The sequence below is a fragment of the Dipodomys merriami genome, unplaced genomic scaffold, assembly GCF_024711535.1.
Source record: "Dipodomys merriami isolate MVZ:Mamm:240054 unplaced genomic scaffold, mDipMer1.0.p SCAF_48, whole genome shotgun sequence".
NCBI classification, from domain to species: domain Eukaryota; kingdom Metazoa; phylum Chordata; class Mammalia; order Rodentia; family Heteromyidae; genus Dipodomys; species Dipodomys merriami.
The window spans coordinates 8,942,856-8,961,048 of record NW_027206046.1 but is presented as its reverse complement, the minus strand read 5'-3'; the positions used below and the strand labels follow the sequence as shown (position 1 = coordinate 8,961,048).

General features: G+C 39.1%; 1 protein-coding gene across 1 annotated transcript; it reads left to right on the top strand.

Annotated features, from left to right (window-relative positions):
- Nucleotides 1-596: 596 nt before the first annotated feature.
- On the top strand, nt 597-1,050 carry LOC138809036 (ATP synthase-coupling factor 6, mitochondrial-like). The gene has a single exon (XM_069995451.1). It carries the CDS (start codon nt 647-649, stop codon nt 971-973), a length of 327 nt encoding a protein of 108 aa, XP_069851552.1. The 5' UTR covers nt 597-646; the 3' UTR covers nt 974-1,050.
- Nucleotides 1,051-18,193: the final 17,143 nt, after the last annotated feature.

Below are 18,193 nucleotides of genomic sequence, written 5' to 3'. Positions count from 1 at the left end.
AAGAAACTGAGGCTTTTTAAAAAGAGTCCAAGCCAAGCACTGGTGGCTCATACCTGTAATCCTAGCTACTCAAGAGACTGAGATCTAAGGATGGCAGTTCCAAGCCAGCTTGAGCAGAAGAGTCCCTGATACCCTTATCTCTAATTAACTAGCAAAAAGTCTCTAATGAACTTGTTATCTTGTCCATGTAATTGTAACTCCTCTGTACGGTATTGTCACAATTAAAAAAAAAGGAAAAAAAAAGTCTCTAATAGAGCTGTGGCTCAAGTGGTAGAGAACTGCCCGCCATGAGTGAAAAAGTTAAGGGACAACACCCAAGCCCTTAGTTCAAACCTAAGCAGGTGGGGAAAGAGGTCCTAATAGCCCACAAAAGTAAATTGACCCCTCTGTACATCACCTTGACAATAAAATTTAAAAAGTATATAAAGAAGGCAAAAAAAGTAAATTGACTGCTGCTGGAGTTTTACATATAATATATACATCATAGGTGTATTTGGCGGCTCTGTTGAATCCATAGTATCTTGTTCACAGTGAAAATATGATGCTATATACCCACAAATACAAAAAACATTTGTAAGAACTACATAACAAGGACGGCGGTAGCGGTGCTAACTCTGGCGGCTCGGGACTGAGTGCGAGAACCACCATGATTCTTCAGAGACTCTTCAGATTCTCCTCTGTCATTCGGTCAGCAGTCTCTGTCCACTTGCGGAGGAACATTGGTGTTACAGCCGTGGCATTTAATAAGGAACTTGATCCTATACAGAAACTCTTTGTGGACAAGATTAGAGAGTACAAAGCAAAGCGACAGTCATTTCAAGGACCTGTTGATACTGGCCCAGAGTATCAGCAAGACCTGGAGAGAGAGATTTTTAAACTTCAACAAATGTATGGGAAAGGAGACATGACGACGTTCCCCACCTTCAAATTTGAAGATCCCAAATTTGAAGTCTTGGAAAAACCCTCATCCTAAAGAAATAACATGAAGTGAACCCGGTAACTTGACATGGATTTGTTGTACAACTACTTAGAAATATGATAAACATACACTTCACAACTGTCAAAAAAAAGAACTACATAACAGGGTAAAAGAAGCTCTTCAGATCAAACTTCTAGTATTGGCTAGTATTCCTTTTGTCCGAAGCTTATGGGAAGGAATGTGTGTTAGAAGAGACATGGATGGTTGTGATCATAGAACCTAGCCTCTTGCCCCCTTATGCCAAATAAAGAGGTACGGTGAGGGGTAGAGAGAGACTGGGACAAGAGAACCATTTGAATCCAAGAGTTTGAGACAGCCTAGACAAAATATCAAGACCATAACATTTGTGTCTGTCTGTCTGTCTGTCTACCCTGGGGCTTGAACTCAGGGCTTGGGTAGTGTTCCTGAGCTTCTGTTGCTCAAGGCTAATGCTGTACCACAGCTCCACTTCTGGTTTTTTGGTAGTTTATTGCAGCTAAGAGTCTTTCAGACTTTCCAGCCCCAGCTGGCTTTGAACTGCAGTCCTCAAATCTTGGCCTTGGGAATAGCTAGGATTATAGTCATGAGCCACCAGCCCCTGAGGAGATCTTAACTTTAAACTTTTTTTTAAAGTATTTAAGGGATTCTTAAAAAGAAAAAAAAACACAAGTAGACTGAGATTGTAGCTCAACAGTAAAATGCCTGCCCATCAAAACTCCAGCACCACAAATAAAACCAAACAACAACAACAAATGCACTTCAATAGCCAAAAAAACTCTAAAGAAACCAATATAGTCATAAGATAAATTGATAAAAGATATAAACTGTTTATATTAACAAAGATATAAATGTCTCTGAAACATATATGAAAGGATGCTCAATGTTATTCATAGTGAGAAATGCAAATAAAATTAAAACATGGTTAGCTCATCAATTTGGAAAAAATAACAACATAAAAGGGACTTTTTTTACTCAGAAAAACTATAATACATTCTCTTTGATTCAATGTATTGAGTCATCTGTAAATGACTTACAATATCTCCAAAATGATATTATAAGTCTTTGAAGCATTCTTTGTAAAAATCAAAGATCGGAAATAGTTTGAATGTTCCATCAGTGTGGAGCTGGTCAAATGATGTAGCCATTCAATAGAATATTATCATGCTGCAGAAAGAAGAGCACATTTTTTTTTACTGACTCTTAAGTTCTAAGTATAATTTAATGAAAGAAAAAAAAACTTCAGAGTTTATGGAATAAAGAATTCATTTGAACTCCATAAAATTTATTTGAATAAAAGGAAAAACTATAGTCATATTTTCTCATATCACATTGAAAGTTGCCTACGATTTGGTAATATTAGTTGCCTCTAAGGAACGGAGTTGGGGAGGGCTGGAGAGTGGAAAGAATTTATGATTCTGTAGCTATCCAGATTTTGAGTCCGAAGAAGGCATTATCTATTCTTAAATAAACAAACAAGCAATATGCATTTCTACTGCTTCTATGTAATCTCTCTTCTAGAAATATGTGAATCCCCTTCAGTGAGTGTGACTAAGGGTATGACCTTGTCTTGACACAATGCTTCTATCACTCAGTTCTGGGCAATCTGCTACCTTCATTGAGTCTTACCCTATTCATGCTACCGTGATAGTGAGTCAGAATGCCTTTTAAGACTAATTTTTAACTTGTTCTTATTCAGTCAAAACTTTATATCTAAAACAGACCTTACCATAAAACTCTAACTATATCTGCTTTAAAATTATGTTGAACTTAAGGAGGAGGCTTTTTCTATTTGTTTTAGAAAACAAATTTCCTCTTTACTTTCCTGCCAAACTAAGAATGCTTCCCTTCTCTGGGATATGCTATATCTTAATTCTTTTGTAACAATCAGATGGAAGTTTAGGACTCTGAACACACAGAAACTGGTCAAAGATAATTCATGTGCCCTTTTATTTTCTATCAAACTCAGTGTCCAACCAGTAATTATCCTTAGCTTATTTTTATCATTTTATATATTATTCATTCAGTATTTTATATATTTATATTTTATTTTATATTCTATATTATATTTTTATTGTTTGTGATATATTTTATTTTACATTGTATTATTTTATATATTTTTATTATTTATTATTTTATTATCACAGTTAGCTTATTAATTGTGCTTATTTTTTTTACAGCTGTTTGTTTAGATGTGGAAAACCTCAGTTGTCCAAATTGATCTGGGTACTCTGTATAGAACTAGAAGTAGACAGTTGGAGGGATATCACATAAGTACATGTAATCTCTGCAGAATATTTCTAGGATATTGCTCTAGCAAATCACAGGGACACACACACACACACACACACACACACACACACACCTTTTTCTGAGGTAGAGATTGTAGCCTCTTAATGAAATTTATTTACATTCTCCTGATGCCCTATTAAATTCCCACCAATGGCAAAGTCCCATTAGAACTGCCTAAGCTAAAGCCTACTTGATATTAAAACACAAGGAAAGGTCTCTGCCTAAGTAGATTAAGGAGACATAAATCAAGCAAGCCAGATTTCTAAACAAGGGAACTTTAAGCAAGGAATTTGCATATATTATTCATTCCTGCTCCACACAAACCTGCAGAGATTCGTCAGTGAACTTCAGCCTACCATGCTTAAAAATAATGGCTGTACCATTAGTACAGTATTCCTCTTTCCATGACTGTTGCCAGAGGAATTTCAGGCTCTATCTGGGGATTTTCACAGTAATCCCCTCCGAACACCCTCCAATATCCTTTCTCTGAAATGTCACTTGGAGCTTTGTAAGTAGACTGGGTTCTCTGCCTCTGTGTGGCAAGTTTTGCTTTGTGCATTCCATGTCTGCTTTTCTGTTTGGCACTTCTCCCTCTTATATTACCTTCTGGCCAAAAGAATAGATTTTGTAGGTCTAATTTAACCAATAAATTCAAATTTCTAATTTGAGAAAAGCTTAAGCTCCATTTAACACTGTTAGACTACTTCTATTTCACTTGGCTGTAACCATCTAATTTTGTGATTAAATTGTTTTTAAATCTTCTTTTTCTACAATATAATTTGAGTCACATGGTTCTCCACCTTGATATAGTGTCTCTGTCCCTCCATGTCCATGCATGTGTTTTGTTATTTAAAAAGGCAGCATTTTTGTCCTTATAATGTTCTTAAATGTCCTTAAAAAAATTCTTACTCTGATGGGTAGGGTTGGGAGAAATGGAGAAGAATGGTGAAGGGCACGGCACTGATCAAGATGGATTATACTCGTAAAGTGACTTGTTGAATTGAAACCACTTTGTACAATTACTTGTACTTAGTGAAGGTGACATGGGTAGGTAGTCTTCATCTCCTCCTAGGCTGCCTATCAGGGAACAGCCATATTCATAAATAATCACAATTTTGAACTTTATGTAATGTCTATATTGTTTGGATATAAAAAGTGGGATACAAGCGGGGTGCCCGTGGCTCACGCCTGTAATCCTAGCTACTCAGGAGGCTGAGATCTGAGGATCATGGTTCAAAGCCAGCCCAGGCAGGGAAGTCTTATCTCCAACAAACCACCCAGAAAACCATAAGTGGAGCTGTGGCTCAAGTTGTAGAGCACTAGCCTTAAAGCTGAAGAGCTGAGGGACAGCACTCAGGCCCAGAGTTCAAGCCCCACAACTGACTAAATAAATAAATAAATAAATAAATAAATAAATAAATAAATAAATAAAGTGATATATATATGTGCTGTATTAGCTTCTTCTTCTTCTTCTTCTTCTTTTTGGTCAATTGTGCTGTCCCTGCGCTCTTCAGCTCAAGTCAAGCCCTCTACTGCTTGAGCCACAGCACCACTTCCTGTTTTCTAGTGATTTATTGGAGATAAGAGCTTCACGGAGTTTTCTGCCCAGGCTGGCTTTGAACCATGATCCTCAGATCTCAGCCTCCTGAGTAGTTAGGATTACAGGCATGAGCTACCAGCGCCTGACTTTTTTTCTTTCTTTCTTTCTTTTTTTTTTTTTTGTCGGTCGTGGGGCTTGAACTCTGGGCCTGGGCGCTGTCCCTTAGCTCTTCAGCTCAAGGCTAGCACTCTACCACTTGAGCCACAGCACCACTTCTGGCTTTTTCTGATTATGTGGTGCTGAGGAATGGAACCCAGGGCCTCATACATGCAAAGTAAGCACTCTATCACTGAGCCACCTTCCCAGCCTCAGTGCCCGGCTTTTGTATTAGCTTCTTATTAGCAGCTATAGCAAATTACCAAGACTTCATTGCTTAAAGCAATGAACATTTATCATCTTAGAATTATTTAGGTCAGAAGTACAACACAGGAGACTGAATTTCCTTGCCTTTGCATCTCCTAGAGCTTGCATTTATTTTTTGGTTTATGCTTCTTTTTCCATCTTCAAAGCAAATAACATCACATTTCTCTGGCCCTTCTTACAGCACATGCATCTTTTCAACAAAGCTGGAGGAGGTTATGTAAAGGACTCACTTTACTAGATTAGACCACATAGACACTTCAGGATAATTCTTCATCTCAAGGTCTTTAAACTCATCATCTCTGCAAAGTTACTGCATCACTCTTCCAAACTAGTATCATCCTTCACTGAGAATTCCTGAGTCTTTTGAGATGCACTCCAGGTAGTTTTTATAGGGTGTGCATTTTGGGATATGTGAAGATTATGATTGAATCATGAAGGATAATGAACTAACAAGAGATATAGATTCAAAGATTTAAGGCACTCGGGAATAAAAAGGAGCTTGTTGAAGTGAAGCATGGGGTAGGAAGACTATGATAGAGTTATATAAGTAATTCCTCCTGATACATAATGAGGTTTTGAACAGGAAATATCTACCTTTTGCCGGGCGCTGGTGGCTCACGCCTGTAATCCTAGCTACTCAGGAGGCTGAGATCTGAGGATCACGGTTCAAAGCCAGCCCGGGCAGGAAAGACCGTGAGACTCCTATCTCCAATAAACCACCAGAAAACTGGATGTGGCGCTGTAGCTCAAGTGGTAGAGTGCTCGCCTTGAGCTGAAGAGCTGAGGGACAACGCCCAGGCCCAGAGTTCAAGCCCCACGACCGACAAAAAGAAAAAAGAAATATCTACCTTTTGTCCAGGGAGGGGGCTTTTTTGTTTGTTGGTTGGTTGGTCGTGGAGCTTGAACTCTGGGCCTGGGCGCTGTCCCTGAGCTCTTCAGCTAAAGGCAAGTGCTCTATCACTTGAGCCACAGTGCTCCTTCTGATTTTCTGGTGGTTTATTGGAGATAAGAGTCTCACAGATTTTTCTTCCCAGGCTGGCTTTGAACTGTGATCCTCAGATCTCAGCCTCCTGAGTAGCTACGATTACAGGGGTGAGTCACCCATGCCCAGCTGGGAGGGGACTTTTATTGAGAGAAGTTGTTGTTATGTAGTATAAGCTAGCCTCAAACACTCCTTCTGCCTCAATTTTCCAAATGGCTAGTATTACATGTGTGAACCACCATCCCTGGCTTGTAGAGGACATATATGATTAACTGAATGATGACGTAAAACTGCTGTCATTTCTCAATTCTTTATTCAGAGGAAAAGTACAGAAGTGGAGACTGAATTAGACCCCAAGGATCAGGAAGGACATGCTCATTTTAATTTTTTCCCCTTAGTTCCTTGAACAATGGGCAGAATCATACGTCTTCCTGCCTTGCCTAAGCTTTAACATTTTCTAATATTCATGTTACTATTCCAAAAGCCATCTGTCTACAAAAATAATTTGGCTTAATTATGGCACATGTTATATTTTCTTTTTAGCCAATATGCATTCATCATATACTACCTAACTAGCTGCCTCATGGGTCTCAATCTGTCCTTATGTTTTTGTCATCTCCATTGTTCCCCTGGTCAAGGCTCCCAAGGCTTCACTAAGCAGAGTTTCCATGTAGTTCATAACCAGTCTATGAACCTTTTTATCAGTATGGTACATGTGGCCCAAAATGAGTTAATATTGACAAATCGTTAGTCATAGAAGTCCAGAATAAACTGGATGCTGGTGGCTCACGCCTGTAATCCTGCTACTCAGGAGGCTGAGATCTGAGGATCACAGTTCAAAGCCAGCTTAGGCAGCAAAGTCTGTGAGCCTCTTATCTCCAATTAACCACCAGAAAACAGGAAGTAGAGCCATGGCTCAAGTGGTAGAGCGCTAGCGTTGAGCTGAAAAGCTGAGGGACAGCGTTCAGGCCCAGAGTTCAAGTCTCATAACCAATTAAAAAAAAAAGAAAAGAAAAGGTCAAAATATCTAGATAGATAGATAGATAGATAGATAGATAGATAGATAGATTTATGTAGACTTTACCTAATGTCCTCTTCTTTTTTTTTTTTTGCTGGTCGTGGACCTGAACTCTGGGCCTAGGTGCTGTCCCTCAGCTCTTCAGCTTAAAGGCGAGCGCTCTACTGCTTGAGCCACAACGCCACTTCTGGCTTTTTCTGTTTATGTGGTGCTGAGGAATCGAACCCATGCAAGGCATGCAAGGCAAGCACTCTACCACTGAGCCACCTTCCCAGTCCCCTAATGTCCTCTTCTTAGTCCAGAATCTCATATTTCATTTAGCTGTCACCTTTTCTAGATTTCTCATACCTCTTACCTTTCCTCAGACTTCCCTTGTTTTGGTGATCTTGGTAATTTTGAGAAATACTGGTCAGGTACATTATAAATGCCTGCAATTGGAATTTTAGTTGGAATTTTTTTTTTGTTGGTCATGGGGCTTGAACTCTGGGCCTGGGCACTGTCTCTGAGCTCGTCAGTTCAAGGCAAGTGCTCTACCAATTGAGCCACAGCGCCACTTCCGGTTTTCTGGTGGTTTATTGGAGATAAAAATTTCACGGATTTTCCTGACTGGGCTGGCTTTGAACCAGAGTCCTCAGATCTCAGCCTCCTGAATAGCTAGGATTATAGGCATGAGCCACAGGTGCCCAGCTTAGTTGGAATTTTTTTAATTGGAATTTTACTGTCTAAATTGGAATCATTACTCCTGTTTTTCTCATGATTAGGCTGAGTGTTTGGGGGAGAGAGAGACCATAAAGGTAAAATAGTATTTATATGATATCATATCCAAGGTACATACTATCAACATGACTGCACCACTGATCACCCAGAGAAGTGGTGCATGTCAAGCTTCCTCATTGTGGAGTTGCTATCTGCCCTTCTTCCTTTCTATGATCCACTCTTCATACAGAAGTCACTATGTACAATCCATGTGGAGATATGGACCTCATGATTTTTTTTTCCGGTCATGGGACTTGAACTCTGGTCCTTGTTGCTATCCCTCAGCTCTTCAGCTTAAGGCTAGTGCTCTACACTTGAGCCATAGCACCACTTCCAGTTTTCTGGTGGTTTATTGGAGGTAAGAGTCTCATGGAGACTGATCGGGCTGGCTTTGAACCCCGATCCTCAGATTTCAGCCCTCTGAGTAGTTAGGATTACAGGCGTGAGCCACCAGCACCAGGCTCATGATTTTTTTTTCTTTTTAAGATGGCTGAACTTTGTTCTGAGGTCTCACTAACCTACTAGGAGATTTTTTTTTTTGTTTTGGGTCTCATATTCTTTTTTTTAATAAATTAAAATGTCATAAACAAATATAAATTTATGTAGAAAAAATACAATAAAATTGTAAGTACTGTTCAATAGTGTTAACTTACTTACATTGTTGTACTTCTATCTCCAGAACTCTTTTTATCTTGTGAGACTGAAACTTTTTTTTTTTTTTCTGTCGATCATGAGGCTTGAACTCTGGGCCTGGGCACTGTCCCTCAGCTCTCAGCTCAAGGCTGGCGCTTCACCACCTGAGCCACAGTGCTACTTCCAGCTTTCTCTGCTTATGTGGTGCTGAGGAATTGAATCTAGGGCCTTGTTCATGCAAGGCAAACACTCTACCACTGAGCCACCTCCCAGCCCCAAGACTAAAACTTCTTATCCATCAGTTAGTTCTCCATTCTTCCTCCTTCCAGTTCCTGACAGAGAGGAAAGAAAAGGAGGAAAACAAGGAAGCAAAGGAGAAGAAAAAGGAAGGACCCTTTTATTATGATGTTGATCCTATTACTAGGATCATATTACTATGATTTTGGTGGTGGTCTTGATTTATGAACATAGGAGGTCTTTCTATCTTCTAGTGTCTTCAATTTCTTCGTGTTTTGGAATTTTCGTTAGAGATCTTTTATGTCCTTATTTAGGCTTATTCTTTATTTGCTTGTTAGTCATTTTTGTGGCTGATGACAGTATTACTTTCCTCATTTTCCAAACAAGTTTATACCATTCAATAGAAAAGATACTTGGCTTCTTGTGTTGGTTTTGCATATTGCTACTTTACTGAGTTTGTGTATGAGTTCTCATAGTCCTTTGGTAGAGTCTTTTAGATTTTCCTTATATAGAGCTGTGTCATGTATCAATAGGAATAATTTGGCTTTCTCCTTTTCTGTGTGTGTGTGTGTGTGTGTGTGTTGTGTATTTTAAACTTCTGTTGGTGATGCAAAGTAGCACTGAATGCTCAGAGGTCCTGTGTTTCTCTTTCTTTGTCTTTCTTTCTGTCTTTCTTTCTGTCTTTCTTTCTGTCTGCCTTTCTCTCTTTCTCTCTCTCTCTCTCTTTCTTTCTTTCTTTCTTTCTTTCCTTCCTTCTTTCTTTCTTTCTTTCTTTCTTTCTTTCTTTCTTTCTTTCTTTCTTTCTTTCTTTCTTTCTTTCTTTCTTTCTTTCTTTCTTTCTCTTTCTTTCTTTCTGTAAGTCATGGGGCTTGAATTTGGGGCCTGGGCACTGTCCCTGAGCTCTTTTGCTTAAGGCTAGCAGTTTACCATTTTGAGCCACAGCACAACTTCCATTTTTCTGGTTAATTGGAAATAAGAGTCTCACAGGGACTTTTCAGCTCAGGCTGGCTTTGAACCATGATCCTCAGATCTCAGCCTCCTGAGTAGCTAGGAGGGTTACAGGTGTGAGCTACCGGTGCCAGCTCCTTTTCTATTTGTATGTCTTCTATTTCTTACTCGTGTCTAATTACTCTGTCTACAATTTGTAGTATATAGAATAAAAGTAGTCTGAGTGGACACCATGAAGATAGGAATTTAGAACTCATTAATACTTCCTTTAATGCACATACCTGTTTTCACTCTTCTTGGAATTATGTAATGATATTTATTAAATAGTTTCACTAAACTATACACTTAAAATGGTTATATAGAAAATGTTATACTTCTTTTTCTACAATTTTGCTTTTTTCTTTTTTTCCTTCCTTCCTTCTTTCTTCCTTTTTGTCGGTCGTGGGGCTTGAACTCAGGGCCTGGGTGCTGTCCCTGAGCTCTTTTGCTCAAGGCTAGCACTCTACCATTTGTGCCACAGTGCCACTTCTGGCTTTTTCAGTGCTGAGGAATCAAACCCAGAGCCTCATGCATGCAAGGCGAGCACTCTACCACTGAGCCACCTTTCCAGCCCCTCATATTAATTTATTTAATGCACTGGAATATACTTCTAATACAATTTTTTTAATTTTAAAATTTTTATCAATATTGGGGGGAGAATTGGGGGGGAGCTTGGAAGGGATGGGAAGGGGAAACAAAGGAGGAGGCTACAATGCTTGATAAGAAATGTACTCATTATCTTGCCCATGTAATTGTAACCCCTCTGTACAGTCTTTTCACAATAAAAAAAATTTTATCAATATTGCCAAATTACTGTCTAAAATGGTTGTACCAATTTCTCCTACCACTGGTGGTTTGTGAGAATACTTTTTTTTTTTTTTGTCAGTCATGGGGCTTGAACTCTGGGCTTGGGCGCTGTCTCCTCAGCTCTTCAGCTCAAGGCTAACGTTCTACCGCTTGAGCCACAGTGCCACTTCCAGTTTTCCTAGTGATTTATTGGAGATAAGAGTCTCATGGACTTTCCTGCCCAGGCTTACTTTGAACCATGACCCTCAGATCTCAGTCTTCTGAGTAGCTAGGATTACAGGCATGAGCCACCAGCGCCCAGCTGTAAGAATACTTTCTTACCTTTATTCTTGACATTCTAGGTTTAACATTTTCAACTTTGTCTTTTTGTTAGCCTGTTGGATTTTTTTCCTATAATATATCTAAGCTGAGAGTGGTAGTTCCTAAATGTAAACTCAGCAGTAAGGATGATCAAAAGTTTGAGGCCAACCTGGGCTACATAGAGAGACCTGTCTAAAAAAATCAAAAAGCAGTGGGGGAAGGTAGGGGGTGCTAGGATATAGCTCCAATGACAAAGGGCTTGCCTACCAAGTACAATGTCCTGGGTTCAATCCCCAATACCAAAAAAAAGAAAGGACCAAAAAAAAAAAAAAAGAGAGAGAGAGAGAGATACCTTTAATGATCCGTTAGCCAGGTGCTGGTGTCTCATACTTGTAATTCTAGCTACTCAGGAGGCTGAGATCTGTGCATCATGGTTCAAAGCCACCCCAGGCAGAAAAGTCCCCCGGAGACTCTTATCTCCAATTAACTACTCAAAAACTGGAGGTGGAGTTGTAGCTCCAAGTTGTAGAGCGCTAGCCTTGAGCAAAAGAGTTCAGGGACAGTGCCCCAAGCCCTGAGTTCAAGCCACACGACAGACCAAAAACAAAACAAAAGAAAGCAAAAAACAGGAAGCCAGAACTTGTAGTTCATGCCTGTAATACTAGCTATATAAGAGGCAGAGATCAGAAAGATTGAGGTTCTAAGCCAGCCTGGGCAAAATGTTCCTGATTATACCCCACTCATACACCTGCCATCTCAACAGAAAAAGCTCTGTATGGTGGCAACTATCTGTCACGTTGGCTATTGTGGGTAATATAAATAGGATTACAGTCAAGGCTGGCTCAGGCAAAAACCAAACCTTATCTCAAAAATAACCAAAGCAGGGGCTGGGAAGGTGGTTCAGTGGTAGAGTGCTCACTTTGCATGCATGAGGCCCTGGGTTCGATTCCTCAGCACCACATAAGCAGAAAAAGCTGAAAGTGGTGCTGTGGCTCAAGTGGTAGAGCACTAGCCTTGAGCTGAAGAGCTGAGGGACAGTGCCCAGGCCCAGAGTTCAGGCACCATGACTGGCAAAAATAAATAAATAAATAAATAACCAAAGCAAGCTGGACACTGGTGGCTCACTCCTTTAATCCTAGCTATTCAGGAGGCTGAGATCTGAGAATCGCAGTTCAAAGCCAGCCTGGGCAAGAAAGTCCGTGAAACTCTTATCTCCAATAAACCACCAGAAAACCGAAGTGGCACTGTGGCTCAAGTGATAGAGCACTTGCCTTGAGCTGAAGAGCTGAAGGACAGCACTCAGGCCCAGAGTTCAAGCCCCACAATCGACAAAAAAAAATGTAAGCAAAGCAAAGAAAAACTCAAGCAATAGAGTGCTTGCTCAGTAACCACAAAGACCCTAAGTTCAAACCCTAGGGCCATCAAAATAACAAACAGCAACAACAAAAGTATAACTAAGTACTAGCCTTGAGCAAAAACTCTCAGGGAGAGTGCCCAGGTCCAGAGTTCAAGCCCCAGGACTGACAAAAAAAAAAAGATAATTAGTTTTACTTGTGAAATTTCTATATCATACTCAAATTGGAAAAAAAATTATTTTATTATTCACTTGTATTTAATTTATTTTTTGTCAGTCCTGGAGCTTGAACTCTGGGCCTGAGCCCTTGTCCCTCAGCTCTTCAGCTCAAGGCTAGTGCTCTACCACTTCAGCCACTGTGCCACTTCCAGTTTTCTGGTGGTTAATTGAAGAGTCTCATGGGCTTTTCTGCCCAGGCTGGGTTTAGAACCTCGATCCTCAGATCTCAGCCTCCTAAGTAGCTAGGGTTACAGGCATGAGCCACTGGTGCCTGGCTTACTTGTATTTATTTTAATGTAACCATTTTCTCTGCATCATTTGCCTATTTTTCTGTTACGTGGTCGGTGTTTCTCTAGTTGATGTGTTCAGTTTTACTGTATAGAAATTAACCTTTTGCCTATTTTTTAATATTTTTATTGTAAAGATAGTGTAGCGAAGGGTTACAGTTACATGAGTAAGGCAATAACTACATTTCCTATCTAGCATTATTACCTCCTCCTTTGCTTTTCCCCTACCATCCCTTCCCTTCCCACCTCCCTGACACCTCCCCCCTCCCACAAGTTGTAAAGTTCTTTTCAAACAGTGTTTTGTATGTCTCATTGTTACAATGGGTCAACCTGCATCCTTTTTTTATTGTAAAAATACTGTACAGAGGGTAACCTGTATTCTTATTTCAGCATTTTATTATTTCCCTTCCCCTCACCCAAATAAGCAAAATGTATATACAAAATTCCCTTTTGTCTATTTTTTAAGTAGTGGTTTTTATGAGATTACATTAATTGTTGTTGGTGGCGGTGGTGGTAGTGATTGCGGGGCTTGAACTCTGGGCCTAGGTGCTGTCCCTGAGCCTTTTCACTAGTATTCTACTGCTTTGAGTCACAGCTCTACCTCCTTGTCTATTTTTTAATCTGATGATTTTTTTAAAACATTCCTTCTAGCCTTTTTATTTTTCCTAATGGAAATGTAACTTTAACTACATTTTTACTTTATGACTTGGGCTTTATGTAATACTTAGGAAGGACCTCCTTACTCCATTATGATAAAAATGTTGATTATATTTTAATGAAGTACTTCATGATGTTTTTCTATTTTTTACAAAGGCACAGTCATTTGAACGGTCATCTATTATTAGACCTTTATATTGTTTCCAGGTTTTAAAAGCCATGTCCTTTTGTTTTCTCTTGAATTCCCCAAGAATCTGAGGAACAATAGAAGAATGTCTTCTTTGTAGAGTGCCTTCATAAAAACCTGTTTTTCTTCCCTGGTTTCAATAGTCCCAACTACTTTAACCACAGTTTTATTTTTTATTTCATTTTTACTATCCTCCTTGCCATTTCATATGTGCATTGAAATGCCAGTGCCCCAACTTGGCAAGATACTTTAAGGGTGTGTGTGACCAATTCTAAGTTTAGCAGAAGGATATGTTCCTAGTTCTTGGATGTCATAAACCTATTAATATAGTTCACTATCATAGTCAGCTTTATAAAACTATCCACTCTCTACTGCTGACTCATACTTAGCTGGTGGTCTCAGACTATCAAATTCATAAAACTAGATATAACATCTAAAATGTCAACTGAAAGAATATAAAACATTTTATAAAAGATCTTGGGATTTTAGAAGACTTGGTCAGAATGTGAAAATTATCCTTAATACCATTGAAATTTTTGCATTAATATTTAAGACCAAGGGTACAAGATAGAGATGATTTCACATAACACATTAACATGGAACTATTTTATGTTCCTATAAACATGTGAAATCACTGCCAAAAAAATTTAATGCCTTTTTCTTTTTAAAACTGGAAAAAGATTAATGACTGATGGTTCACAGCCTCTCCACTCCCTCCTTTTGCCAAAAAAACGTTCTTTCTTGGCAAGGTCATTTCCTTGGCCTCATTAGGAGATTAGTGGATTGGGTAAGAGGAAAAAGGTTTGACTGATCTCTTGGAAAAGCTGGAAAGTTGCACAAGAAAAAAGATCCTAAAGATGAGATTAATTACTGAGAACAGCAAAATCTGTAAGCAGTGACTAGAAGAGCGAGTTTGTGAAAGGTGTAAAGGAAAAGAAACTAGATGAGTACTGTAGTGTAGCAAGGGAGAAAAGGGATTTTTGTGGAATTGTTGCCAATGTCAGGAACATTATGCTCTAAAAGGTTACTTAAAATTTACAGGGTTTTTTTTTCCCGGTTGTTTTTGAACCTCTGAAATAAGTATCTTTATTAATTTTTTTTTATTTTTATTTTTTCCGGTCATGGGGCCTGAACTCTGGGCCTGGGCGCTGTCCCTCAGCTCTTCAGCTCAAGGCTAGCGCTCTACCACTTGAGCCACAGCGCCACTTCCGGCTTTTTTCTTTTTGCTTATGTGGTGCTGAGGAACCGAACACAGGGCCTCATGCATGCAAGGCAAGCGCTCTACCACTGAGCCACCTTCCCAGCCCCTGAAATAAATATCTTTAGATAGAACTTTCAGCTAAGAAATAGCCAGGGAGCCAGGCACTGGTGGCTTACGCCTGTCATTCTAGCTACTCAGGAGGCTGAGATCTGAGGATTGTGATTCAAAGCCAGCCTGGGCAGGAAAGTCTGTAAAACTCTTACCTCCAATAAACCACCAGAAAACCAGAAGTGGCATTGTAGCTCAAGTGGTAGAGCACTAGCCTTGAGCTGAAGAGCTGAGGGACAGCGCTCAGGCTCAGACTTCAAGCCCCACAACCAAGCAAAAAAAAAAAAAAAAAAAAGATATAGCCAGGGTATCTCAACTATGCATAGGTTACAAAATCTTTGTGTTGCATCTGCACAGCTATGGTATTCACCACAAAGCACATGCCCATTGTGTCATTTAGTTAGACAGGATCTGTATTATTTCAGCTTGGATCTTAGTTTTACAGGGGAAATAGTTTGCTAACACTGTCATAGTAAAGGATGGCAGACATATGGCTGAACAACAACAACAAAAAAAAACATCAAGAGCCAGGTCCTTGTGGCTCACGCCTGTAATCCTAGCTACTCAGGAGGCTGAAATCTGAGGATCACCACTCAAAGCCAGCCTGAGCAGGAAAGTTCATAAGACTCTTATCTCCAGTTAGCCACCAGAAAACTGAAAATGGCACTATGGCTTGATGTGGTAGAGCTCTAGCCTTGAGTAAAAAAACTCAGGAACAGTACTTTGGCCCTGAATTCAAGCCTCAGGACTATCCCCTGCCCCCCCCCCCCCCCCAAAAAAGACCCGCACACACACTGAAAAACATAGCCAGGGAAGGGATGACGTGGTTCAAAAAGAAATGTATCCTTTACCTGACATATGTAACTGTAACCCCTCTGTACATCACATTTATGATAAAGATTTTAATTGAAAAATGTTAAAAAAGAAAGGTGTATTATTTCTCATAATTCTGAAAGGTAAAAGGAGATCAAGATGTCAGCAGAATTGATTTCTTCTGAAGCATTTCTGTATACAGACTATTTTTTCCTCTCTTCACTTGATTTTTCTGTTGGTGCCTCTAATTTCTACAAGGACGCCTGTCATGTTGGATAAGGGTCCATTATACCAATTTCATTTAAATTACCTATTTAAAGATCCTGTATCCAAATACAGTCACATTCTGAGGCCCTGAAGGTTAAGATTTTAACATAGGAATTTGATGGAGGGGCACAGTTCAGCCCCATAACACAAGGCAAACTTCCTCTTTGTTCTCATTTTTAAAGCCCCTTGCATTTTATTATTGACCTCTTAAGACTCTTACCCAAGTTCCTGTCATTCATAAACAAGTAGAATATTCTTAACATGTTTATTAAATTATTGTGCAAAATAGTAAATAAACCTGGTTAATGCATATTATTTCCATTCTACTCAAAAGTATTTGGAATCTAGTAGTTTAGTAGTTACCTGAAAATGGAATTATGCATGTTGGACCTTTGGAGATAAGAGGAATACAGACAGGAAAAGAAATAATTTCCTTTGCAGAATGAGGTACCTGGACCATATAAATCCAGAGATTTCTTTTAGTTCTAAAATCCTGCAACTCTAGTTAAAGGACAATGAAAGTACAATTTGCTACCAAATATAATTTTAAAATATTGGGTAAGTATTGTAAATAATGAGCATGAAGAAGCAGATATCAGGTTAGGAACTATGGAATGTTTTCCTAGTATTCAACTTTTTTGGGGGGGGGGGAGGGTCCGGTCGTGGGACCTGAACTCTGGGCATGGGCACTGTCCCTCAGTCTTCAGTTCAAGGCTAGCACTCTACCACTTGAGCACAGCGCCACTTCCTGCTTTTTTTCTTTTTGCTTATGTGGTGCTGGGGAATCGAACCCAGGGCCTCATGCATGCAAAGCAAGCGCTCTACCACTGAGCCATCTTCCCAGCCTCATTTTCCTAGTATTCAAATGGACAATATAAAATACGTTGAAGGAAAGCTTTTCATGTCCAAATGCTAATTTAGAGGCAGGCCTTCAGTGATACAACAATTCAGACTAAGAGTGGTTCACATCCTTAGTTCTGTATTATTTCAACAATCAGCACTTTACTTCGTAGTTGTGCTTCCAAATAGTATATTCAGGAGATTCAGATCCAGAAGATTAAGCCATGTACCTTAGTACCCTGCTGTGCATTTCATAGCTGTGCCTAGTAAATGCAAAAAATTCATTTTATCTCCTATTTCCTTACTATGTTTTATTTTATAGTGTGTTGCAGAAATAGTAACATTTAATTGGCATTAACTGGTTGTCCATTTAGACAGAACAGATAGTAAACTTTTTTAGTATATAGATAAGTGACTGCATTTCTCAGTATTTTACACATGATATTTATTCATATTTCCCTAGCTCATGTGGAAATCTATTCATACACTTTTCAACAAGCCAGGATTACATAGTAGATCTGCCAATCCCTAAAATTAGTTTTTTTTTAAATACCTTGTATAAGTCAGAAAATATGGCTCATCTCTTTGAAGGCTGAAGACAAGCTTATATTTTACTTTTCTTTAAAAAAAAAAGATAAGGACTATCAGGAAAAAGTTGTGAAAATGTCGCAGTAATACTTAGAGGTTGCGTTCTGTGGTGAATTGCACTTTGAAAGCCTTTCATATAGTGCCAAGGCTCATTTCTGACATCAAGTTGAAATCACTTAAGCATGAATAATTTCTAAATGAAACATTTTTGAGGGTGGGAAAGAGCCATATTGGATTTTATCTGGTTATTAAATTCAAAAAGTGTCTTGTACTAAGCAAGTGGATATTGTACCTAGCATTATTAACATATTCTATTTAGAAAAATGACATTGTTACTCATATGAAAACAGATGTTGGTCTTGATAAAGTTAAATGCCTTCACAGGTCTTGAACGTGCACATACGATTATAGAAATTAATTATAGTTCAAACAGGGCTTGATGCCTCTTCTGCGGTAAAGAAAATGTATGGGTAAATCTACCACTCCAGAACAAACCACCCCCAAAACTTCATGGCTTGAAATAAGAGTTGGTAAACTTTTTCCTGCCAAGGGTGAAAGAGTAGATGTGTTTAGACTTTTATGGGCCATACAAGCTCTGTCACAATTGTTCAACTCTTCTTGTGACTCAAAAAGCAGCCATAGACAGCATATAAACGGATGAATGTCACACTCTGTTCCAATAGAACTTTATTATAATAAGGCCCATCCATCCCAGAGTCAATCATTTGTTGTATCTGGGATT